The following is a 26,147-nucleotide window of genomic DNA, read 5'->3' as shown; positions in this document are numbered from 1 at the left end:
GGCCGCCCAGGCCGAGGCCGCCGCCGCGCCCGGGCTCCGCTGCGTGGCCGCGCCGCCGCTGCCCAGCATGAATGGGGCGCCGAGCGCCGCGCGGCTGCGGACCGGCCTCGCTCTCGCCGCTCGGGGAGCGCCGCGCCGGGCGCATGCGCTGCCCGAGGCCGGGGGGGCGGGGTCTGCGGGGGCGGGGCGGGCGCAGGGGGCGGGGCTGCCGGCAGCCTCCAGAGGGCGCTCTGCCCCGCTCCGCGCGCCTGCCGGGGCCCACCGCGCGCCTTCAAACGGCGATACACTCGTCCGCCTTAATGGCTCTACGCGGGGCCCGCGGCGTAGCGTCCCCGGGGAGCCCCAAGCTCCGGGGCTGTCCTGAGTCCGAGTCCCCAGGGATGGGCCCGCCTTCCTTGTGTCCGACCTAGGAGTAGAGCCTCCATTCACGCAAGGGTAAACTGAGGCCCGAGTAGGGAACGCGCCTTGCCCCGGGTCATGTAGGGATGTGGGTCGGGACCCTCGGCCTTCTGCCACCGCATCTATTAGGTGGGATGGGCCCCCTCGCGGTGAGCAAAACGGCGCTCCCTGCGGGCGGGGCCGCACGACAGCCCGCCTGCGGCGCGTTCGCTGCCGCGGGAACATGTCGCCCCGGGTCCCGAGGTGGGGACGTGGCGGGATGCCAATCCGGCTGTGCCCCGAACGCGGCCGGGCGGGCAGGCAGTGCGGGGGCCAGAGTCGGCGGGGCGGCGGGCGATCGCCCGTGACAGTGCTCGCACAGCGTTCGGCGGCGGCGCGCTCCGAGAGCCCCCAGAGGTGGGGGCCCGGGAAAGGCCGCCCCGCAGAAGGCCCCCGGCCGAGGGCAGGCGCGGCGGCAGTGGCGCAAAGCGCAGAACCGAGAGGACGGGGAAAGCCTGGCGGTGGCCGGGGGAGCGGCGGGGGATTTCGCCCGAAAGCGGGAGAGCCACCGAGGGGCCTTTGCTGTGTGTGAACCGTGCGTCATCCCTGCAGAAGAGGACACCTCCTCGGTGCACACGGCTGAGAAAGAGAACGCAGCAAGGAGCTCAAACCCGGCCAAGGGGCCCTCCCATCTCGTCCCTCCCCTCCCGCCCCTCACACAGCCCCCTATCCTAGTTCCTGAGTTCATCTTTTCTTCCTTTTCCTTTGGGTTCCACCCGTTAGGCGCGTGCCCCAGATGGCATGCTGCTTTTGCTGTGCTGGTCTTGGGGCATTTTAGAAAAGCGATCCTCCCGCTGTGAGGGCCAGGCCAGCCCGTGCTGCTGATAGGCAGTTTGTTCACTCTGCTTTGTAGTGCCTCCCCCTCCTGCTGATGGACACGGGCCCCATTTGTGGATCTCTGTGCATCAAGCTGTGATGGACATCTTGTGCAGGCTCTTGGCGGCACACTAAGACCCAGGGCTGAGTTGATGGGTCACCCAGTAGGTGTATGTTTAGTTTGGTAGACACCAGAAAAACAATTTTCCCAAGTGATGGCCCCAGTTTGCACTCCCAGCCGTAGTGTGAGTGGGTCCTAGCAGCTCCGCCATCCTCATCCACACTTGCTACTGTCACTGTTGAGATTTGCCTATCTGGTGGTACGCGCTGGTTTTCCACTGTGGCTTTAATTGGCGTGTCCCTAAATGGGGAAGAGCATCTTCTTCAAAGGTCCTATTCACCGTTTTATTTAGCAAGCACTAATGTAGTGCTGACTCAACACCGGGCTCTGCTACATTTTACAGATGGGTAAACTGAGGCAGGAGAGGTGAACTGACTTGCCCAGGTTCTCCAGCTTGTAGGTGGCAAACAAGACCCGAGAGCCTTCCTTCCTCATGGACTTCTGAGCCACACAGACCTCGGTGCGGATCCTGGCATGGCTAGTTAACACACAGCAAGTCCTGTCTGCTCTCAGAGCCTCACTTTCTTCCTGCATGACATGGATATAGAAGACCCCCCACCGCACCCCGCAGAGCTGCAGTGAGGCCTGAGTGTGCACACCCTACAGGGCCTGAGAAAACGTCTATCCCTGCTTTGTGTTGTTCTCTGCCTGCTGGCTTCAGGGCTATCCCCACCTGTCTGCCTGCTCTTTTGCCAACTTGTCCTCCCCAGGGCCACTGGGGCAGGCACTGTTCAAGGCCCTTCTCACTCTGCTCCATAGTCCCCAGGATCCATGGCCTCTCCCTTGGGGAGCAGCCCCCTATCTCCAACTGTTTCCAGGGAAGCTCAAGAGGGCCACTGGGCTATGGGTGGCAGCCAAGCTCATGGTTAACCTGGCAACCCCCCACCCCACACCACATCCCACAGTCACCCAACAAGCAACCCCAGTGTTCTCTTGGACACTCCATCCCCTCCCCCATGTCCCTTGCTTCCCTCAACTCTGTGGATTCTCTCCAAAATGTTATTCCAGGGGTGCCTGGGTGGCTCAGTTGTTAAGCGTCTGCCTTCGGCTCAGGTCATGATCCCAGGGTCCTGGGATCGAGCCCCGCATCGGGCTCCCTGCTCGGTGGGAAGCCTGCTTCTCCCTCCTCCACTCCCCCTGCTTGTGTTCCCTCTCTTGCTGTGTCTCTCCTTGTCAAATAAATAAATAAAATCTTTTAAAAAAAATGTTATTCCAGATCACACCACTTCCTTTCATCCCACTCCACCCCGTTCCTGCTCATGTCACCTTTCTGTCTACTCCCCAAACAGTGGCAGCAAGATCTGTTCAAGATGGAAATCAGATTATGTAATGCTCATGAATCATGCTGGACCATCAATTCCAGGTGGACCCTAGGCCCCAGAGTCATGAAGAAAACTGAAACACTTTCAGAAGACAATAGACAGGGCGAGGGAAGGATTTCTTCAATAAGATATCGAAAAGAAAGAAAGAAAGGAAAATATGGATCAATGTGACTACCTTAAAATTGGTCATTTTTGTTCATTAAAAGTTACAAAAGAGGAAATGGCAAGGCGAGCCAGGACTTAGGAAAAGATATTTGCAACACATACATATACTTGACGAAAGCTGTGGACCCAGGATACAGAAGGAACCCCCAAGAGTCAATAAAGCAAAAGGCAACAGTCCAGCAGGAACACGGGGAGAGGACCCCAACGGGCAATTTGTTGGAGAGACAATGGCGAGTAACTGTTGCTGGGATGAGCCCAGGGCAGTGGGTTCCACACTCTGGGGCTCCCATCGGACACAGCGGCACCCTTGCCTACGCCTTGACCTGAGCTAAGGCCCGGACCCCATGCAGAAGGAGAGGAGGGGAGGTGGAGCTGGGATTTGCCCCCAGGTCTGTGGCCGCTGCTCTTCATCCCACATCACATGGGGGAAATGAGCCAGCCAGGCTGCTCGGGCTCTGCCTCTCTGGGTTTCCTCTGTGGGTTTTGCTTCTGCGTGCCTATGCAGTTCAATAGGGCATGGGAGTTGTTGGACAGTGGGGAACAATTTGTAGGAACGCGGTTCTGATCTGGGGTGTTTGGTGAGGGGGCTCTTTCAGTACCTTCCAACATTCCCACCCCTGGAGTACTTCCAGGGGCCGCTTCTGCATGTTGGCCACTCAGAGCTTTGTGCAAAAGTAGACTCAAGGGTGCCTTTCCGCCCCGAGGCAGGCCCTCCTGCTGATGGGTGAGGAGGAGTCTCCGAGGGAGCACAGCGGGTCCTGGGCACCCCAGTCCCCTGGGGTATGACCACTGATCCCTGGCCCTGAGTCCCCCTGACTCCTGCCTGTCCCTCAACCCAGCTCAGAAACCAAATATTTCTCTCTCTCTCTCTCTCTCTCTCTCTCTCTATATATATATATATATATATTTTTTTTTTACAATTTTTTTTAATGTAGGCTCCACATCCAACATGGGACTTGAACTCATGACCCTGAGATCAAGAGTCACATCCTCTACCAACTGAGCCAGCCAGGTGCCCCAAATATTTCTAACCCATTCATTTCTTACCACCCCCACGCCTGCCACCACCTGCCCTGAGCATATGGGGACCTTCCTTGGTCACCAGTTTCCACCTGGCCCCTCCCCACTTGGCTCTCTGTGCTGTGGCTCAGAGGGATCTGGGGGAGGAGAGAGGGTAGGAACCCTTCCCTGCTCAGAACCTCCAGGGGATTCCATTCACACACAGAACACCTCCACCGCCACCCCATGTGGTCTGTGCACACATGCATACATGCTGGGGGCAGGCACAGAGCAGGTGCTCCCTGGGGGTTCCTTGACATTTGGAGGGCACCCACCCTGTTCTGGCCCCGAGCGTGCAGCACTGTGGGTCGTCTTGCTGTGGGTGGGTGCCATCGGGCTTGGCCCACTGGCAGCTGCTGTGGGCTCAGGGGGTGAGCAGAAGCTGCTGTTGTATTCTGTGAAGCCTACTCTGGCCACTGGAAAGAGGGGATTGGGGGCCCAGTGTGGATGTGGGGAGCTGTCAAGAGACCAGAGACAAGATGATGCCAAGGGAGGGGTGGGCACAAAGCCATCCCCACACTCTAGACCTTTGGTCCCCCCAGACAAGAGAGGGGCTCAGCCCAGGAATAGGCACTCTGAAGAAAAGGCTGCTGGGACCCAACCGTAGCCTCCTAGGGCTCACCAGCCCACACTCCTCCTGCCCTGCCTTCACCAGTCAGGCTTTGTGTATCAGGTGACAGACACACAACTGGGCTTAAGCTCCAAGGGACATGTATTGGCTCAGGTGAGCATCAGTTGATCATGTATGGGTCTTAGGCACAACATGGCCATTGCACCCTGGAGCTCTCTCCCCATGTGTGGGTTCTGCTGGCTACCAGCTTGGTTCACACCCACACAGGCCTTCTGAGTGGTGGCCTCAGCAGCTCCAGGCACTTTCTTCCCAATGGTTCCAAGAAAATTTCCAGAATTGAGCCTCAGTGAAATGAGCTCATCATGTGGCCCCTTTGAACCAGTCCCTGTGGCCTTGAGGTAGAATGTGGCAGTTGGCAGCCTGGTATTAGGGACCCCTCCAGAGCTGGGGGTGGCATTAGGAAATCCACATGCAGTTATCAAAATAAGCAAGCCTGGATGCGGGACAGGCAAGGCCTTCAGGACCCTAACTGCTTCTCTGTGTGTGCCTAGCATTGTTGCCATGCTGATAATTTTGCTCCAAAGAGGTCTTCATGCCTCAGGCCATTCCCCATGCTGTGCCCTTGATCAAGAGTGTCCCTACATGCACCTTTCATCTTTTCATCTTCCATGGCTCAAGCTCCCTCTGCCACCAAGAAACACCCCCCCACACACACACACACTGGAGTCCTCCTCAGGTTTCCTGTCCCTCTGTGACAGCTGTGACCAGTTTGAGCTCAGGTCTGTCACCAGCCCTCCCCCCACCCCCGGCTTTGGGGATGTAACCAGGTCACTGTCAACACTACATTGCACTGAAGGCACAGTGGCAGAGCCCCCTGCCCACCACTTTACAGACGTGCCCCAAGAGCGCTGGAGGAGTTCGGCATCGCCTCATTCTGGCTTTAGATGACTTTGAGGGCAGAGTAGGTGATGGGTGTAAACAGTGAGCAGGCTGAGTCTGGGAGCTGGTGAGGGTTGGAACAGGTAGTGACCTAGAGGGCACCTGCTCTGTGGAAAGCATACACACACTATTGGGCGAGTATTGAGTGAACAAGACCCACCAGCAAGAAGAGCCCAGCCAGCAGGCCTTCAGTGTGTGATCCATATCCTACAGCACACACCACCCCAGGAGGCCCAGAGTGGGTGCTTGTCCCCCTGAGGGCTCATGGCCAAGTAGCCCAAGCATAGGATTCTCTCCAGGGCTGTGGCCTCTGGAAAAGCCATCCCTACCACCATCACTATAGGGCCAAGGGGGCCTTGCACCCCACAAACCCAAGAATCAGGCCCCTGGGGATCAGGGAAGCAGCCCAGATTTTCTTGTTGCATTAAAGAACCCTGGGCTGAAGGGGGGACACTGGACCTGGCCTCCCTGACACACACCCAACAGTAACTGGGCAGTGCCCTCTTTGCCCACCTGTGTGGGGCCAGAGGAGGCCAGTTGTGAAACTGAAGATTGAGATATGACCCAGGGTCTCAGCACACAGTACCCCAAAGTTACAGGACCCAATCAAAAGTTACCCATCATAGCAAGTCCCAGGGAATTCTCAGCTTGCTTGAGACATACAGTCAACAGATGCCAGCACCAAAGGGTCAATGGAGGCTGGACTTATTTGACAAGGACTGAAATTAAAGTTATAAAGAACCAAATAGATATTTTATAGTTTCTTAAAAAAAAAAATACAATAATTGGATTAAAAGAGATAATAGATGGCTCCACAGAAGAACAGGAGGGAAAGAGGAAAGAATCAGTGAACTTGAAGATAAAACAACAGAAATTACCCAGTCCAAAAAACAGAGAGAGAATAGACTGGGGTGGGGCTCAGAGCCTCAGGAACCTGTGCAAAATAACAAAAGATCTCACATTTGTGCCATCAAAGTCCAGAAGGAGAGGAGACAACGAGGTGGGGTGGGGAGACTGAAAAAAATAGTTAAAGAAAGAAAGGCTGATAATCTCCCAAATTTGGCAGAAGACATAAACCTACAGATTCAAGAAACTGAACAAACCCCAAATGGTGTAAACCCAAAGAAGCTTCTTCCAAGGCCCATCATCAGCAACCTTCCAAAAACTGAAGACAACAATCCTTGAAAGCAGCAACAGAGAAATAATGCCTTACTGTTGAGGCCAAACAGTTTGCATATGGAGGATTCCTCATCAGAAACCCTGGAGGCTGGAAGGACATGGAAGGACATTTTTAAGGGCTGAAAGAGAACTGTCATCCATGAACTCTATAGCTTGTGAAAAGACCATTCAGGAATGAGAAGTCAAGACACTCTCACATAAAGGAAAAGCATGAGAATGTGTCACCAGCAGGCCTTCCGTGAAAGAATGGCTGAAGGAAGCTCTCTAAACAGAAAGAAAATGATAAAAGGAGGATTCTTGGAGCATCAGGAGGGAAGAAAGAACAATGGACTTCTCTGTAACTTTCTGAATTACATTGGATAGTTGAAGCAAAAATTATTCCAGCGCCTCATGTCTCAGAGTAGTTAGAGGGAGCATCTCAGTAATTACATTATAAATGGCGGAGGGGAACGGTCTGTAAAGACAGGAAAGATCTCTACACATCACTCAAACTGGTAAAAACCAGTAGGCTGTGGGAAGGACATATATAGAATGTAATCCCTAGAGCGACCACTACAAATCTATGCAAACAGATACACTCAAAAACACTATAGATAAACCAAAATGGAATTCTAAAATGTGTTCAAGTAACCCACAGGAAGGCAGAAAAAAAAAAATTGAAAGAAAAAACACAGGTTACAAACAAAACAACAAGTAAAACGGCAGACTTAAGCCATAACAGAAAATGCAAATAATATGATTCCATTTATATAACGTTTTTGAAGTGACAAAATTATAGAAATGGAGAACAGATCAGAGTTTGGCGGGGTGAGGGATGGGGGGTGTGACTGTAAGGGGGAAGCAGGAGGGGATCTTTAAGGTGAGGGACAGGTCTATATCTTGGTCTCAGCCTTGATTACCTGTGATAAAGGACACAGAACTGGACACACACATCGTGTCAATGTTACTGTCCTGGTTTCCATATTGTCCTATAGTTACAGAAGATGTAACCCCTGGGGCAAGCTAGGAGAAGGTACGTGTGACCTCACACTGTATTATCTTTCCAACTTCCTGAGAAGTTATCATTATTTTTTTTTAAAGATTTTATTTATTTATTTGAGACAGAGAATGAGAGACAGAGAGCATGAGAGGGAGGAGGGTCAGAGGGAGAAGCAGACTCCCCACCGAGCAGGGAGCCTGATGCGGGACTCGATCCAGGGACTCCAGGATCATGACCTGAGCCAAAGGCAGTCGCTTAACCAACTGAGCCACCCAGGCGCCCAGAAGTTATCATTATTATAGATCATAATTATTTCAAAAGAAAAAGTAAAGTGGTGCCTGGGTGGCTCAGTCTGTTAAGCATTGGACTCGATCTCAGCTCAGGTCTTGCTCCCAGGGTTGTGGGTTGAAGCCTTGCATTGAGCTCTGTGCTGGGCACGGAGCCTACGGAAGGAAGGAAGGAAGGAAGGAAGGAAGGAAGGAAGGAAGGAAGGAAGGAAGAGTGACAAAAACACAACAAGCCTTGGCTGTTGGTTTTACCCCAGGCCCAGCTCTACAGCTGGTACAACTTCGTGGAGCAGAGCCTGTCCGCTGTGGCCTCCTTTACACCCTGTGGCTGGGGCAGTTTGGTTCAGGCAGGGGGAGGGGAGGGGGCACACAGCAGGGCGGTTCTGTCTGGGCCCCACACTGGGCTCAGCCCGGACATCACCTACAGCAGAGGCCACCACGGAACTACTAGGAACACCCTGCCTCCCCCTCTGCTAACCTTGTCTCCTCATTCCCTGGGCCTCAGAGCTCATGTTGCCTCTTCAGAGAAACTCCTGATTCCCTGATTTAAAACGCCCCTCCAGTCACATCCTCTAGTGACGTTCATCATACTACTAATTTCCCTGACGTTTCCTAAGTTGCTTATTTTCATCCCCACCCGTCCCCCCACCCCCCACCGAATGGAAGCCCCACGAAGACTGGGGCCTCATCTTTCTTTTTTCTTTTTTAAGATTTATTTATTTATTTTAGAGAGGGGAGAGAGAGAGCACACACGCGTGAGTGGGGGGAGGGGCAGAGGGAGAGAATCCCAAGCAGACTCGGTGCTGAGCATGACCCATGAGATCATGACCCCAGCTGTAACCAAGAGTCAGAGACCCAACGGACTGAGCCTCCCAGGCGTGGGGCCTCATTTTTCTTACAATATAATGAGTACACGAGGCAGACGTTCTGTAAGGGTCTGTGGGATGTATTCACTATTTATTGCTGTAACAAGTCACCCTAAAATCTAATGGCTTAAAACAGCAACCATTTGTTCTCTCTCATGGTTTCTGTGTGGAATTTAGAGGCTATGGCAGGGAAGGCTGGTCTCTGCCCCACAGGGTCTGAGGTCCTGGCTGGGAGACATCCTCTCCTGGCCATTGGATCCCAGACCCGTGTCCAGAGAGCTCTTTCAGAAACTCCAGGCCCTGCCCAGGCCCACACACACCTCTGGGGCTGCACACTGCCGGTCCTGTGGGTGTGGTCAGGGTCATAGGTGGGAGTGGAGATGAGAAGAACAGTTGGAATTTCTGGGGAGGCTTTTTGACCTAACCCTCTGAGACACCCCTTTTGGGAAAACCCTCCATTCCCCTTGGGGGAATGGCCCCATCGCAGCTGGGGGCTCTATCCAAGAGTGTAAGCTTTGGGGGGCCAGTCCCCTCCCCTGCCCCAAGTCTCTGCTCCCATCACGTGTCTATCCCTCGGTGCCTTTTCTGGGTCCTGGGGCAAATGAGAGCAGCTCCCAGGGCCACTGTGAGAACCAGAGAAAACATATGGGCATCCCCAGGCAGAGAGCTCTCCCTGAGGCCCTTTGGTCAACCCTCAACACCACCAGGCAGGGAAGGGCTGTGACTGCCTCCTTTTTGCAGATGAGGAAATTGGGAACAGAGAAGTAAAGTGATGTACCCCAGGGGACATGCTGAGCATGCTACAGTCCCTTCTTTTGAGCTCTGCACACCAGGCCTCTGCAGCAGCCCTGGCCATACCGCTCGCTCCCTCCACCCCCACTCTTCCTGTTGCTCCATGCTTTGTCATAGGGAATCTTTGTGATTTCCCTAATTTATCATGAGCTTTGCACATGATGCTTATTCCTTCTGTCCCCATGAGGTCACCCTGTTAACCTTACCCAGCTAGCCCCAGCACAGGCTCTTCTTGGAAGGCCATCTTGAAGCAGCCACCCACCGGCCTGGTCTGGAGCAACCCTGGGCTTGTGGGCCCTGGATCTCAGCACTGGACATCACCAGACATAAACAATGGACAGAACCAGATTTGACAAAAATCTAGCTTTGCTTCGTCCAAGGGGACATTTACTGACTTGTTTCTCTGAAAGGTCCAAAGAGGTCTAGCTTCAGGTACGGCTGGATCTGGGGGCCCAATGACATCACCAGGCATCTATTTCTTGGCTCTGCCTTTCTCTGTGTGCGTTCTCAGGTATGCTCACCCAACCTGTTGGCCAAGACGGTCCTGGCAGCTGACTCCTCAGTCTCTCCTGCAAACTGTAAACTGGGGGTGGGATGTGGCGGGGGAGGGAAGATGGTTGGATGGGGGCAACCTCTCCAGTGTAGCAGCTGCTGATGCTTCTAGCAGCCTTTACCTTTCATGAGGTCTGGCCTTTTTGCCTTTTTTTATTTTTTTAATAATTCAAAGAGGCCTTTTAATTATTAAAATATATGCTCATGGTTTAAAAAAAAACCTGAGAAGTACACAAAAGGATACACAATGAAAAGTCAGTCTCCCTCTGGAGCAAAAACTGTTACCAGTTTCCCTGTGTCCTGGCAGAGACATCTTACACTGTTACAAGCAAATGCAAACACCCATGGATATTCTTGCCTCTCTGTTTTCTCAAAAGATACAAACTATGCACCCAGCTCTGAAACATCTTTTGTTTTTTTATTTTTTCTTTCCTCTTACTAATAGATTTGTGGAGATTATTCCACAAGGGCTATCTAGAGGTACTTTCCTCTCCCTCTTTAACTTCATACAAATGGAACCATCTAGTACTCTAGCAGCATACCCCGGGGTGCCCCTCAGTGAGTCACACTTGTGTATATTCCCTCCCCTCAAGTGTATGACTTGTTTCTAATGGATAGGATAGAGCAAAGGTGAAGGGCTATCTCTTTCGTGATTCTATTAGGTCATATAAGAAACTCCCTTGCTGGCGTTGAAGAAGTGAGACCACACTGAGGGAGGGCCTGTGACAGTCACATGCTAGGGGATGGCTGATGGCCTCCAGCCTCCGGCCACAAGGGAATGAGTTCTGCCAACAGCCAGGTGAGCTTGGTGGGAGCCCAGCCTGACCACACCTTGACTGTAGCCTCATGAGATCCTCCCTGAGCTCAGCTGTGCCAAGGCTCCTGACCCAGGGACTTGTGAGATGGTGTGCAGCTAGCTGCAAGCTGCTAAGTTGGTGGTAATTTGTTAGGAAGCTAATAGCAGTGTTTGCTCTGCTCTGCCCAGCTCCTCTCTGTCCAGACGTCTGTGAAATTCATCCATATCCTTATGGGGAGCTCTAGTTTGTTCTTTTTCATTGTTGGGCAGTATTTTGTTGTATGATTAAACTACAACCTGCCCATTCTACTGTCCATGGACATCTGGACTCCTTGGCTGCTATGAATAAAGCAGCCTGAACATCCCTCCATGTACCATTTAGACCACATACATATTAATTCTCCTGGGTATCGACCTAGGAGTAAACTTGCTGCATGGATGTTTAACTTCATAAGAAACTGCCAAACCATTTTCCAACGTGGTTTAAATACTTTACACTCCTGGCAGCAGTGTACGTGGGTCCCAGCGGTTGCTCATGCTCACCAACACTTAGTAGTGTCTGTCCTCACGCTTTTGGCCATTGGATGGGTATGCAGAGGTTTTTCTTTGTGGTTTTGTCTTGCATTTCCCTGATGAGTCATGAGGATGTGGGGCATTTTTTCATATGTTTATTGGCCTCCCCTGAGAGGTTCCTGATATTACTTTGTCAGCCCTAGAGCAATTTATTATCTGCCCATAAACCCTAAGCTGGAACTGGAGGGAAAGAAAAACTCTCTTCACAAGGTCAGGCTTGCTGGGGCAAATCATGAAGCCCAAGAACGAAGGTAACATAGAGGAGAATAGTGCTAAGAGATTGAAGGAGAGAGAGCAGGTCCCAATCACTGTGTGTAGCACTCAGATCCAGCCATGCCTGAAGCTTCCTTCTGCACTTCTCAATCACACGAGCAACACACTCTCCTTGCTTAAGTCAGTTTGAGCTAGGGTTCTGTCACTTGTGAGAAAGGGGTCCTAACCGATACAGGGGCTGAGGCAGCTCCAGTCTGGGTTCTAGTCTGCCCAGACTCCGGCTCTCAGGGATACTGACATTTTTGAGGCCAACCAAGTTTCAAAAGCAAGTGGGGAGGGGTGGGGGGTGCGCGGATCTGAATTCCGAGTGCTCTGCTAGCCCTCCCTGCTGTGGTCTGCACCCCACTTCATTATTGAGTGTGTTTTGAGGCTGAATAACCATGTAATTGGTTTATCTGTTCCATAGTCGAATTTCAGCAAATATGTTTTTCATAATTAGGTAATGTTTATTTAACGGAAATAACCAGCCCATTAAATTTAATGAGGCAGGTTATCAGGTATGAACTGGAAGTGTTTTTCCTTACGAGTAACTTGGATTTGGCTGTTCCTGGGGGGGCCGGGGAGATGCAGGCAGCTGCCCTCTCTGGGTGTGGGAAGCCCCAGGGAGTGGGGGTACAGGTGTGTCCTGTCCCCACAGGAAACAGGAACCCCCACTCCTGGTGCTCCTAGCCCCCCTACTTTTCTCCATTGCATAGCATCCTCTATCATTGATTTTATCTTCTCTGTCTCCCCCACCCCCAGATCTCCAAGCTCTGGAGGGCAGGGTTTCCCTTCCCCCCATTGCTTTATCTCCAGCGTCTAGAATGATGACTGCACACAGTAGGCATTCAATGCCAACACTGGCTGTGCAAAGTAGAAATAACTAAGGGAGACCCCTCCTGCCTCTGCGATTCCTCCGGGCTCTGGGGGTGTCCTTCCCAGCACACTTTGGGCCATCCCTGCCCCACTCCTGAAGTCTCCTTTTTAGCAGGCTTTGTCCCCCTCACTCCCCTGCTTGGCAGGCAGGAACAGCACTTTATTCAAGAAGATCCAGGGGCGCCTGGGTGGCTCAGTCATTAAGCGTCTGCCTTCGGCTCAGGTCATGATCCCAGGGTCCTGGGATGGAGCCCCGCATCGGGCTCCCTGCTCAGCGGGAAGCCTGCTTCTGCCTCTCCCACTCCCCCTGCTTGTGTTCCCTCTCTCGGTATGTCTCTCTCTGTCAAATAAATAAACAAAATCTTAAAAGAAGAAGAAGAAGAAGAAGATCCAGACTTTGCCAAGGGGTCAACCACTGGGCCCGAAAGCAAACGGGAAGAGATGGCCGTTCGCCGCCTGACCCGAAGGCTCAGGCTGTGGAGGGCACACCGCCACATGCATTTGGGAGGGCATCGAGTCTGGGGACTATTAAAGTGTTCAGGTCAGTTTAGAACAATGGAAAACACAGTCAACAAAACACATATTATTTTCATCCAAAGAATGGGTTCACACTGTAATATACTACTTATTTTCTTAAAAGAGTACATAGAGCTCCATGTTGATAAATACATTCCACGTCACCATTGTTAGTGGCTAGAGACCTATCTTATGGAGATCATATTTTACTTAATGCACACATCCCCTGTTGTTGGACATTTAGACTGTTTCCAGTATTTTGCCATTGCTATAAATACTACAATAAACAAAGTAGTCATTTCACCTGCCAACTCTGGCACAGCCCTCAGACTAGGACTTAAGCCTCGTCTCCTCAACAAAGCCCTCCCTGACTCCACAGCCTGAGAACCCTGAGCCTGGAGTTCCTGGGGGCTCTCTTTAGGGGCCTCATCACAAGGGACCTCCAATGTGTTTTGGAATTATGACATGACTCCTACTACCTCCTCCTGCTAGACTATAAGCCCATGGGGGCACGGACCAATGTTGCCATTGTTTTCACAGTACATAGGATATAATAACATGAACAATATTAGCTCCTTGGGTTTCTCTAGAAGCCAATTCCGAGGCAGAGATAAGGCTTCAGGATGTTTATGTGAGTGTCCTTGGGGTCACCACTTCTGGGGAAGGGGAAGAAGCAGAGGGCAGGACTAGCTGGGCTGCCAAGCAGTCTCGATGAGGCCATGCACAGCTCTCGGGTCAGAACACTCTTCCAGCTTGCTCCAACTTGGAGCATGAGAGCTGGGCCTCTATACCCCACCCCAGTAAGCAGTAATTGGATACAACTCCTGGCTTGTTGGGGTGTGACTCGGGTGAGGTGGCTCCCTAGCGAAGGTGCTTCCCAGAGGGAGAGGACTCGGGGGCGAGGGCTATCTGTCCACAGCTGGCCCTAAAGGGGATCTGGGTGGCAGGTCCTCCGCCCTCACATTTAGAGAGCACTAACCATGGGACACCTGTCATCACAACCCCCTGAAGGAATGGCATCTGTGACTGTCTCCCTTTTACAGATAAGGAAACAGAGGCCTAGGGGCTTAGGAGCTGCTGTCCAGAGGCTTGGAGTGGGTGCTGGGTCTGTCTGGCTCCGATGCCAGGTCCTGAATCTCCACATTATGCTGCAGAGTGGGTGCTCCAGAGGCTGTGCAAAGGCCGGGACGAACATTCTAGGACACAGTGCCTGCTTACACGCTAGTTTCCTTAGAGCCGTTGATCTGCCATCACCAGGCAGAGGCTGTGTGTGTGCTCCCAGCCACCAGTGATGGCTGTGGATGTGGCCCTTCCTCTTCCTTGTTCTGTCAGTCCTGCTTCACCTATTTTGCTGTGTCAGATGCATGCACATTTAGGATTTCCAAGTCTTCCTGCGTGCCGTCCCTGCTAGTGTTTGAACTGCCCACCTCGTTGCTCATTCACTCCTTGTCCCGAAGTCTACCTTGGCTGGTAGTAACACAGCCGTTCCAGCCTTCTCAGAGTTTGCTGATATGCTTCTGTTTCTATGCTTTTATTTTCAACTAGCTTGCGCTCTTATTCAGGTGAGGTCTCTTGTAAATAACACACAGGTGGATTATGTGTGTGGGGGTGTGTGTGTGTTGGGGGTAGGTTGTTTTTGGGTGTTTTTTTTTGTGAATTTGCACACTTTAAAAGGCCTCTGATGCATTTCACCAAAGTTGTCCCCCAGAGAGGTCATGTGAGCTGCTTCTCTGGCAATGGCCTCAGTGGAGGGCCCTCTCCACATCTGCGGTGACACTCTGCCTTTTGCGTGTCCAGGACACACTGGCATTTCTCCCATGCCCTGCTCTCACTCCCACCTCAGCCACCTGGAATGACTTGGCATGTCCACAGCCATACTTGTGGGTGGATGAGGTGGTGGCATGTGGCTGAGACAGGGCAGGTGTATGAATCAGCACCTCACAAGAGATCCTGCCCTGGGGCTCATGGCCACCTTGATGATGGAGCTCAGACCTTGCCTTGGCATTGCTGGGCCTCTCCAAGTCAGTAATGACGTTGGAAGGAATGGACTCTGGTCATTTCTTTTGCCAGGGTCCACACTCCCATCTGGGGGGCCAGACGAGGGGAGAGGTGGAGGATTGGCCCCTTCAGCTGGATCCCTGGAGCAAGATAGAGTCAAGCCTCTGGACGGATGTCCCTGGGCCTGGCCCAGCACACAGCCAGGACCCCAGGATCCTTGTTCCACACTGTGCACTGTGTAATCTTGGGCAGGTTACTCACACTGTCTGTGCCATGGTTTCCTCATCTGGAAAGCAGGAGCAGCTGTGTGACTCTAAACGTGTTAGCATTTACAAAGGGTGTGGGAGAGGACCTGGCACATGGGGAACGTCCAATCGGGGTGATGGCTAGTACTCCTCTGGAAGCTGTCCATCACATGCCAATTCAAGCTATCCACACACACAGGTATGTGTACACACCTATCTGCACCCATGACGCATGCCCACCCAAGCAGAGGCACACGTGCTTGCTCAGCAGCCCCCAGTCATGCTGAAGCCCCTCCTGTGGGCCCGGGCCTCAGATCTGCCCCTCCATAGCCGGGGCCATGCCTTGCCCTCCACTTCCAGCTAGGTTCAGCTAATGGGAGGCACGAGCGAGACTGGAGGATGGGAGGAGAGGAGGCCATGAGCAGCCACGAGCAGCCACCTCCCGTGCAGCAGTGCCCCTTCAGCGGCTCCAGCTCACGTGAGCAGGGCCCCTGTGCTGTCAGCCTCCACTGGGTGACCCTGCCTCTTCCCTTTGTCCCTGCAGCCCTGAGTGATGTGAGCTTCCTGCTGTTGGCTAATTTCTGGGTTATCACACCATTCTATTTGGGTTTTCAGCTTCTCCATCTTCTTCGTGATCAATTCCCTCCCTATGTTTAAATAATCAGAGTGCTTTTGGGTTTCCTGGTTGGACCCTGGAAGTCACAGCTAACATCATATTTAATCCCCTAGCAACCAGGTGGGATGGGTATTAATACTCCCTTTCAACAGCCATGTGGCTGGGACCTGAGCCCAGGAATGTCTGCCTCCAGGTCCACACAATATTGGACACACCCCTCACCCAGGAATGCTCTCTCAGGCTTGACTTCCTACCACATATGGCCACGTGGAAGGGCTGGAGATGCAGGTCCACACAGGAGACACACACAGAGCCTGCACTTTGAGCACATGCCCCCCCCCCCACGCCAACACAATGATACAGTGGCTCCAAGTAAATACCCACTGGTCCCCAGCCGTAGGGAAGAGGTGGAGATCAGAGGGGAGAACCTTGGTTCTGACTCGGGGGAAATCGGGGAAATGGGCTGAGATCCAGGTGGAAAGAGCCCAGGAGTACTGGCAGGTGGAGAGCATGGCCGGCTGCCTGTGCAAACACAGTACATGTGTATAGACCGTTGCACACACATATGTGTGCACAGACACAAAGGCATCTGTGTATACACACACAGATGGGTAGACACCCACAGACCTGTGCACACACAGAAAAGCACCTCTACACATATGCACAGGTGCACACGGGCCTGTGCCAACACATGTGCACACACACAAAGGCATCTACGTACACATGTACGCCTGCACATGCATCACACACGTGCACACATATAAACGCACAGATGGCCAGACGCACACACAGCTGCCCTCAGCGGACTCTGGGTAGGAGGATGGAGTCTGAGAGATAGTCCCGTGGGATTGGGAAGTTGGGCAAAGCCCTGGATGCCAGAGGCTTCTGAAGGAGTCTCAGAAGGGCCTCAGCAGCTTCCGGCTGAAGGATGGCTCTGACGTCAACAATCCAGGTGACCTGTGACCCCGCCCCCGCCCCCCCATGCTGGCCTGATGAAGGGCCAGCCCTTCCTTGGGCTGCTGGGGGAGGCTAGGAGGAGGATCTGGCCAGGGCACCCTGCCACTTACTGGGGCCGCTCACCTCCGCGTGCTCTCTGAATGCCTCCTTGTATGTTTTGGCAAGCTGACCCAGAACTTGGAAGAGAGGGCATCTCCCAAAGCTCTTTTCCTCTCAGCCAGTATGTAGCTTGGCCAAATAAAGCTGCCTTGTGCTACCTGCCCAGATAATTGGACACTGCCAAGCCTCAACTGCCACTTCAGCTTGTGTGTGAGAATTCGGGGATGAGCAGAGATGCCTGGGCTGCAAAGCCCGAGTCAGGATCCAGGCTCTCAGCTCCAGATGGCTAGGGGCTCTCCAAAGGAACTTCCACAGGAAATCCACGGTCACCAGTAGAGCAGTGAGTGGATCAGAAGCCCCGCCTCGGACTCTTCCCGCTACCTCCCTCACAGCACTCGACAGGCTGGGTGCAGCCGGCGTGTGGTCAAGGCGCCTCAGCTGGGATCCTGTCAAAGGTCAAGGACTGGCGGGCTGGTGTGTGGACACCCACTGAGCAGAGCCCGTCCCAAACCCCACTGTCCTCTGCTCTTCTCAATCCCTGTGTCCCTCATTTCAGTTCCTAGAATCACCAGCACAAGGGTGACTCTGGAAGTCACCCTTGATCCTCCCCGACACCACCCAAATGCTAATCTCAGCTCCTAAGACTCACCTCAATCTGTCCCATGACCTGGCCCACCAGTCTCCCATTCATCGTGCCCTTGAGTGCCTGCAGGGCTCTCCTTGGCATTCAGTCTTGCCCCACTTGAGCCCACCCTCCCTGAGAGCCATGGCAGTGTCCCTCAGAGGGATCCCTCAATGACTTGGCCTGGCATCCCTGTTACCCCACCCAGCTCCCACTCTGCTCTCTGCAAAGCCCAGCTGTGCATGCTCTGTGCCCCCTAAGCTGGGCATCTAGGGTCTCACTCACCCAGCCTCTGGCTTGCCCAGCAAGTCCTCCATTCGGCTTCTACACTGGAGCTCAGACAACCTCTGTTAGGAAGCTGGCCTGTTCGCTCTGTTCCATCCCTAGAAAGAATTGCATTCCCCTCATTTCATCTCATACCTGCTTCTGGCTGGCCTTCTGCTGTTGCAGCATAACTGTGGGTTTCCACACCTGTCTCCCCTGCTAGGCTGGGTGCCCCCCAAGGGGAGCAGCCTGTTTCATTCAGCCCGCATCACCATGGTCCAGCACAGGTACGTACAGAGAAGAGGCAGCCGTGGCTGTCTGCCAGCCGAGAGAATGACTGAAAACAAAGACATTTGCTTTATTTGTTTTCAGACAGTAGCACATACTCTATTTCTCAAACACATGGCAGCCCCAAGCACAGAGGCATCCATAGGCACCCAGGAGAAAATGGCTGTGGCCTAGGGGGCTGTGGACTGTGGTCCCATAACCGGTTCCTTCTTCAGGGCTCCAAGTCACCTCCAGGGCCAGGATTGAGGGCCACTCCTCACCCCTACAAAGGAGAACAGGTCACAGTTCAGTCACGGCCCACTCTGCTGGGAACCCTGTGCATCCCCCAGGCCTTGGCTCCAAGAGGGCCCCCGGCTCTTGGGATACCCCATGAGTGTCACTGCTTAATGGGAAGGGTGCCCCCCAGCTGGTCCCTGAGACCTGGACTGGGTCTCTTCACCTCTGTGCCCGGTGCCCACTCAACACATGCCTGCAGCAGCCTGCTAACATGGACCCTGTAGCAATCTGACCGCCTTGCCCCCCCTTACAGACAGGAAGGCCTCAGCCCAATGCTGCTTTGTCCCACCAACATCTCCCCTGTTCTCTTACTTAACCACGCAGAGTTTTCTAAGTGAAACCAGTCAGAGAGAAAGCTCTGGTGTGTGAGAGCCCTCACACTCAGGCTGTTCCTTGCTGGAACCTGCCTCCAAGGCGCTGCCCACATCCACACACATGTACATGTCCCTGGGCTTGGGAGGCGCCACACAGGTGCTGGCAGGAGTTCTGGGGAGGTGCCTCTCACCCCAGCTTTTGACCAGGCAGGCCTCTGTCCGATACCTGCTCCCTGTCTGCCAGAGATGCGGGTTCCTGCCACCTGGTGCTTCCACAAGCGAATCACTATCAGAGACGCTCTAAGCCCCATAGTCGGCCCCACCAGGAGCCTTCTGAGGCAGAAGTCGGCAGAGGGCAGCAACACTTGTTGCATCTCACTCACAGGGTGCAATGTGTGTGTCTGGGCACTGAGGCCCTGCAGGGGTCGGTGGAACACCCTTCTTCCGAGGGGACCCTGCAGACGCAGCACAGCGGGAGCAGGGCTGGCCTCTGCTGTTGCCAGTTGCTCAGGTTCCAATTTAGGCTTTAATAACGCCGGCGGGGGGGGGGGAGGCGCGGTGGCGGGAAGGAGGGAGCCAGGCCTGGCAGTGCCCCAGAGCCTCTCTCAGGCGTGCTAGAGCTACAGAGAACACACTGGAGTTAAATGCAATCTGTCTTCCTTCGTAATCACATTTTTGCCTCAGTGCAATGAAGATATATTGGTGAGATGTGTTTGTTAAAGATATACTCTGCTGGGGGAGGGGATGAAAACTGTGTGGCCGTGGGGCCTGAAGGAAGAGAGGGAGGGCGGTCAGGGCTAGGGGGTGCCAGAGGGCTCTGTGGGGAATCAAGGGGGCCACGGCAGGACCCCAGGTCTCTCCCTCAGTAGAAAGTTAGGTGCATGGTGTGCAAGCACGGGCAATGGCTCGCTGATCCCGGCAGGGCAGGGGTTCTCGTGCAAGCCTTCACAAACACCTTGGTAGATACAAAGGGGCGCAGGAGGGCCACCTGTTCCCATGGCTGTGCGGTATGGTGCAGGGCGACCGGCCCAGCTCTGCTCCGCGCTGCAGGGACCGCTGGCAGTACCTTTCCTGCTCAACTCGAAACAGAGCAGCTTTCCATGCTCCACAGTGGGGAGGAAACGTGACCTCCTACCCAGGCTTCACACCCACCTGGTGCCGTGCAGAGCTGCTGCTAGGCTCCGGGCTGCCCCACAGCCCGCTCCAGGCAGCAGGCCTCGAAGCTCAGACAGGCACACAGCACCTTGTGCGTGAGATGCAGCCCGTGCGGCAGCAGCTCCACCTCTCGGGGCCCAAGCTGACAGAAAGGTGAGGGGGGCTCTGGTGAGGCTGGGCTATTGAGGAGGAGACTGCCAGACCTAGCCAGAGGGCCACCTGACTGCTGACCTCAGCCTTTCCACCATCAGTACCTGCAGCAGCTTGTCTCCTACTCGGGCAAAAGGGGCTTTTCCATGGGAAGAAGGCCCCATCTTACAGCCCTTTGAACAAACATGCCAGCCCTCTGGAGAGGTCCAAGCCAGGTGCCCCAAGTGAATGACGGGGAGGGGCCAGGTTCAGCCTGGGCAATGAACTGCTGGGCTTGGGAAGGGGGATTGAATTGTCTAGAAGAGGAACAGGGGGGAGGTGAGAGGATAGTATTGGGAGCTGGCTGGGAGGGTCAGGGAAGGCAGGCAAGACCTTGGGACCAGGTCTCAGGGGAGGCCCACTGCCAACCTCAGACATCTAGGATACCCCACTGCTGCCCTGCAAGAGGGCTGGGGAGTGTGTGGGAGAGAGTGGGACCACTGTGACCCCCTCCCACTCACCAGGGGCTGGGTGCCAGCATGCCCCTTCAGACCACATGGAAGTGGGGTGGGCTGAGAGGTACCCTTCACTCCCTCACCCAGTCAGGCAGGCCACACCCACTCTTCCACCTCCCTGAACCCAGAGGCTCTTCTCCTTCTAGGGCTGTCCCTGCCCTTTCTGGGACCCCTACCCTGCACCATGGGCTCTCCTCTGAGCTCCCACCCCCAACTGCTCAAAGGTTAGAAGTGGGTGGCACATGCGTGCCCTTTACTAGGTGGCCAGTCCCTTGAACATGGGACCCAGAGCTGCTCTCAGACCCAGAGCTTACTCAGACCTGCTCCCAGACCCAGCTTAGTGGGGCCCAGGGTCTTTTCCTAACCCAGATATCTGAGAGCAGTCATGGGGCCAACAAGGCAGAACGTCTGAACCAGGAAGTGACAGAGGAGATTGAAGGCCTGAAGCTGTCACTGTGCACAAGGCAGAGGCTTGAGGTTAGCATGTCTGACTTAGCAGACAAAGACAGGCAGACAGAGTCCAGCACTCGCGTGCTGCCCCCATGCACCCAGCAGCCCAGCGGCCCAGGCAGGAGGGCAGGGCGAGCCTTACCTTGTGGGCAGCACTCACACAGTGCTGGTAAGCCTTGACCAGGTCCGAGCACAGGAGCACTTCTTGTAGGTTGTCACGGTAGCAGCGGAGGATCTGGGCCTGCAGCCCTGAGCACACGGGCTCTATCCTGCGGGGTCTGCAGGGACAGAGAGCAGGTGGGCCCGGGGTTTGGTCCCAGTGGGCAGGAGGGGGACTGGCTCACTCACTCAACACCACAGGCTAGGCACCTGGTGGCCATCAGCATCCAGTTACCCCTTGGGGAGAACTGGGGACGCAGGGGCTTGGGCACTGTCACAAAGCAGCAGACGCCAAGGGGACTGGGCTCCACACTGGCTCTAGCCCTAAGGGGAGAGGGGTTGGGGTGGCCTGCTGGAAGCCCCTTCTGCCCCCACCTGCCACCGTGTAGGACTCTTCCTGCCTAAGGGGTACACCCGACTATGACCGTGTGATCACACACACTGCAACTCTTTTCTCATACGAAGATTTCAAAACCTAATACATGCACAATGAAGAAACCTGGAAAAGTACAGAAATGTCTAAAAAAATACATAATATTTTTAGAATCTCACTTCCTAGAGATCACCTCTGTAGTATTGGGGGATGCTTTACTCTTTTTTCTTTATCAAAGTAGGTTCAGAAACTACAAAAATGAGTACGTTTTCTTTTCTAAAAGATGAAACAAAACCCAAGTGAAATAAAGATTATGCTAAAATGGGTCACCAGTGTCCCTGGGCAACTCTGACTAGTTGGTCTCCTTCCTGACTCCTTCCACTGCCCCGTCTCCCTTCTCCTCTCTCTCCTGCATGCACACATGCACTGTCTCGCACGCACACATGCCTAAACACACTCACACTGCACGCCAGGCATCATCCTACTCATGGATTCCTAGCAGCTCTGTGTAGTACGCGCTATGATTTCTCATCCCTTGGTGCAATCCAAGAAACTGAGATACAGAGGATTAAGCAACCTGCCCAATGTCACATGCTGGGAAGTAGAAAGGGGGCGGATCTATTTGTTTACATGGGTTTGGTCGCACTGTTTCCACAGACTGGTTTTTCAGGCCAGGTCCATGTGGGAACCTTCGCTGCCAGAGACGGAACCCCAACACCTGATGTGGCCTTTCAGAATAAACACCACCCATGGCCAGGGCATGTGGTGGGAACTGTAAAAATGCAGAAAGCCACTCCTGAAGGTTTTCAGCAGTGAGACCATCACTATGATGCTTGACGCGGCGCTGCCTCGGTCACAGCGGGGAGACTTGCAGTTCATCATTCTTTCAGCCCAGTGTCTCTGTATTTTAGAAACCCAGCCATGCAGTTGGTGCTGGAATGGAGCAGCACCATTATTATTTTAAAATACCTCAAACAAGCTGAGTTCATCAGTTAAGAACAGCAAGCAATGGAATGCTCAGTGGCTTAGCAGGTAAGATACCTAGGATTTACTGGTCTCATTTTACTAGCCTAGAGGTGGCACTTCTGCTAGCGCTGTGCCACCAACCAGGCCATGCCGGGCCCGGGTCGCCCTGCCTTCCCCTGCACCATCCCCATGCGTCGGCTACTATCATCCTCAGGCCTGCTGTCTCATGAAAGGAAAGTGAGTATGTGGTGGGAGAAGGAGCCTTCCCGTTCCTGGGAGGGAGGGGATCAGAAAGGACGGCTCCTGAGGCCACACTGGCCTGGCTCTGCCCCGGCTCTGCCCCAACAGAGTGTGATTCCATTAGGCTTTGAGGATGCAGCCACAGAGCTGAGGCCGATCCTCTGGTACCACGCCACTCCAGTCCTTGAGATCACGGTCCTGCTTCTGTCTACATGGCATGGATGAGGTCTTCGAGATTTCTTACTTAGGACATATGGAGTCTTGTCTCAGCACTAGCCTCCCATCTTCACACAGGGGAGGCAGATGGGGATCCTAGGGACCACTCCTTCCCTCTCTGGACCCTGGGACCGCCTTTACTGGGTTCTGTCTGCCACTGCCCACAAGTGGGGTCACTCGGGTGCCCACCTGACTCCCCCCAAAGCTCTCTATTCTCGTATTTAAAAACTCTTTGACTTGGAGGCGTCTAATTGTGGGTCTTCCAAAATGGATTTTCAGCCTTTTGCTGGGCATTTCATCTTGGGCAAATTCTCTCTACAACTCTGCTAACTGCTTCACTTCTGATTGTTCTGATGTTCTCCCTTAGGACACTGGGAACGCACAGATTTTTGCTTTCTGCCCTCCATCTCAACTATCTTCCCCTCTCTCTTTTTACTCTCTGTTCTCCACTCTGGGGAAGACACAGCCTGTTCCTTCCCGGTTCCAGACCTGAAGCCCATGAGGCCACTTCCTTTTGTGGCTCTTTCCTGGTCCCTCTGTTACTATAGCTCCGAGGGCATAGGCTTTGTTGCACCCCCTCTTGTACCTCCTGAGGCACCAACCCCCACCATTACGTGACCCCCATGAGTGCCTGTTCCCAGTGGCAGCCCAGCAGCTGGAAGGGACTCCGCAGGCATCCATGGTCAGGGGCAGTGCCAGGCTCAGTGGAGGCAGGTCTAAGTCTGTACGCAGTCTACAGGTCTACAGGGAAACAGGACAGGTGGGGTCAGAGGGGCCTGGGCCAGGTGGTATGGCTGAGTTGCCCTGGAGCCCCAGTTCTGACCCCGAGAGGCCTCGCCCTCCCCAGACCTGCCACAGGGATCCTGGCTTTCACTTTGCAGGCTGTAAAAGGGTAGCGTAGTTGTTTTAGATTCTGTCCCTCTCCATCTGTCCCCACCTCCTTTGGTTTCAGGTCCCTGGATAAAGGCCCCTATGCATTTTGAGGGCAAACATCACAGAATCCCCAGTGGGCTCCAAGTTCAAGAGAAAATGGGCCATGGTGAAATCCATCCTCTCCATACCAGTATCACTTCTGGGACTCCAGAGGCTTCTCTCCTCTGGGATTTATCAGGAACAGTATGAGGAGACGGAATGGCAGGCAAATGTCAACTGGAAGAAATTTCACCCGCTGGTCCACTAAAATGGCTCTGAATGGGACAGGAGGACAGCAAGAACACAGCTCTCCAAATACAAGGCTTTTTCTGAAGCAAGGCAGGGCAGGGCCTGGGGTCCAGCCATTCATGAAATCAGGTGCATTCTATCCAAGCACAGCTCCACCCTGCCCTGGTCCCCAGCAACCCTGTTTACACTGCACACAAATCAGCACAGTTATGGAGAAACATTCAGTCTTATGAACAGCTGCTTTTCAAATGCACAAAAAACACATCCACAGCATGCTATGAACTTTCCAGGGGTTGAGATAGGTCCTGCTTCCCTATCTGAGGGATATTCACTGCCGCATATTTAGATATAATGGTCCATGTGACTTTGAGGGGGTTGACGTCACCCAGGTGAGAAGGCCAACAGCGCATTGCTAAGGAAGGCAGCTCACTTCTCTGGCCCTTACTTTCCTCATCTGCAAGTGGAAACAGCACCTGTCCTAGGCTGATGAAGGCCAGGCTGGCATGTGCATGACAGAGTGTGTCCTGAAGGGCTGCTCTCACCAACAACCCAGCTATCAGTGGTCAGGTTGGGGTGGGAGGAGAGCTGAAGAAGGGAGGTTGGTGTCACATGGCACTTGGTGAAGAGTGGAGAAGAGGAGGCTTTGGCGCTAGGACTCCAGATGTCGGCTCAAAGGGGAGACCTTCTCTGCACACGTCCCTCTCTCTGTAACCTAAGCTCTAGTATCTTCCAGACCCTGTTCAGATTTCGCCCAGGCCTTGCTGGTGCCTCCTTCCCCAGGAATCTTACGGTACCGATCACAGTGTATCTTCTTCCAGGATCCAGCAGACCCATGAGCGTGGCACCCTGTGGACTGGTGGGGAAAACACAGCTTTCGCCCCAAACCCGGGGCAAGGTTCTGGCTTTGCCACTTCCCACTGTGTGGTCAGGAGTCAGAGCAGAGCTGCCCGAGACTTGGCACGTGGGGGTCAGTCCTCAACACCAACATGGCTTCTGGTCAGGTGGTGTCACAAACACTGAGGAAACAGGCTGAATGTTGCTTCCTCTGACAAAGGGCTTCCACATCCTGTCTCCCCTGAGGGCTGGCGTGATGGCCGCAGAGGGGGGCACACGATGAGCGGGTGGCAGAGACCACTGGGTCCACTCAGATAACAGGCCCCAGAGGACCGACCAGGGGCACAGCACAGATGCTGGGGGTGAGGGCCTCAGAAAGGCCAACAATGTCACGATGACCTCTGGGCGTTCAGTATCATGGAGTCCCCCTCCCGCCATGCTGCCCATGAACCAGAGTTCTATCTCGTTGTTTCCACAAGAGCAGTGATAAATAACATTAGAAAAAGGCGAAGTATTAGCCAGGAATGAAAACCTACCCTTCCTTCCCATCCAATGGCACCACAGTCAGGCCATCAAGGCCAGCAGTGAAGAGCTGCCCTTCCTTGGATGCTCCTCATCGCCGTCCAGCTCCCTGTCTGAAAAGCGGGAGTCGCTCTCACCACTGGCACCACACGCTAGGAACCCTTCTACCTCTGGGTCACTGTCCCCACCTTCTCTGGGCACACAGGCCCCTTACTCCTTTACCTTTGCCGGGCAACCCCCCAAGCTAGCTTATCCATCACTCCCACCAAACCCTCCCACTGCTAATCCCCAGGTCCATTCCACAGTTGACCCTATGGACCTCAAGACTTCTAAATCCAACAGGCCCCTGGAGCCTTCACGCTAAGCATCCCATGTTATACCGACTCCCCATTTCCTCAGTGGAATTGACCATCTAGCACCAAGGAACCCCCTCCCCCTCCCTAGTTTCTTGCTTTGATGAGTGACAAGCATGGCTATCCCTCCAGCCACCCACCTCAGTCGAAAACCTGGAGTCGTTCTAGATGTTTCCCCTTCATTCAAGATGTTTCCCCCATCTTCAGTCTAGATATCTCCCCCTGCCTTCAGTGTAGATATCTCCCCCTGCCTTCAGTCTAGATGTCTCCCCCTGCCTTCATTCTAGATGTTTCCC

The 26,147-nt window shown here is 53.9% G+C and overlaps 1 protein-coding gene across 1 annotated transcript in view; it reads right to left on the bottom strand.

The window, feature by feature from the left end:
• Positions 1–18,250: 18,250 nt before the first annotated feature.
• The window catches only part of CHCHD6 (coiled-coil-helix-coiled-coil-helix domain containing 6), a 251,575-nt gene continuing 243,678 nt past the window's right edge, over positions 18,251–26,147 (bottom strand). Inside the window, exons 7-8 of the mRNA XM_034996408.1 lie at positions 21,170–21,305; positions 18,251–18,450 (exon numbers count right to left, since the gene is read on the bottom strand). Coding sequence (XP_034852299.1) covers positions 18,445–18,450; positions 21,170–21,305 — 142 coding nt within the window. The 3' untranslated portion in view covers positions 18,251–18,444. The remainder of the gene's footprint in view (positions 18,451–21,169; positions 21,306–26,147) is intronic.

The sequence above is a fragment of the Mirounga leonina genome, unplaced genomic scaffold (assembly GCF_011800145.1).
Source record: "Mirounga leonina isolate KUSES-001 unplaced genomic scaffold, KU_Mleo_1.0 Mir_94, whole genome shotgun sequence".
NCBI lineage: Eukaryota > Metazoa > Chordata > Mammalia > Carnivora > Phocidae > Mirounga > Mirounga leonina.
This window is presented reverse-complemented; position numbering and strand designations above follow the sequence as displayed.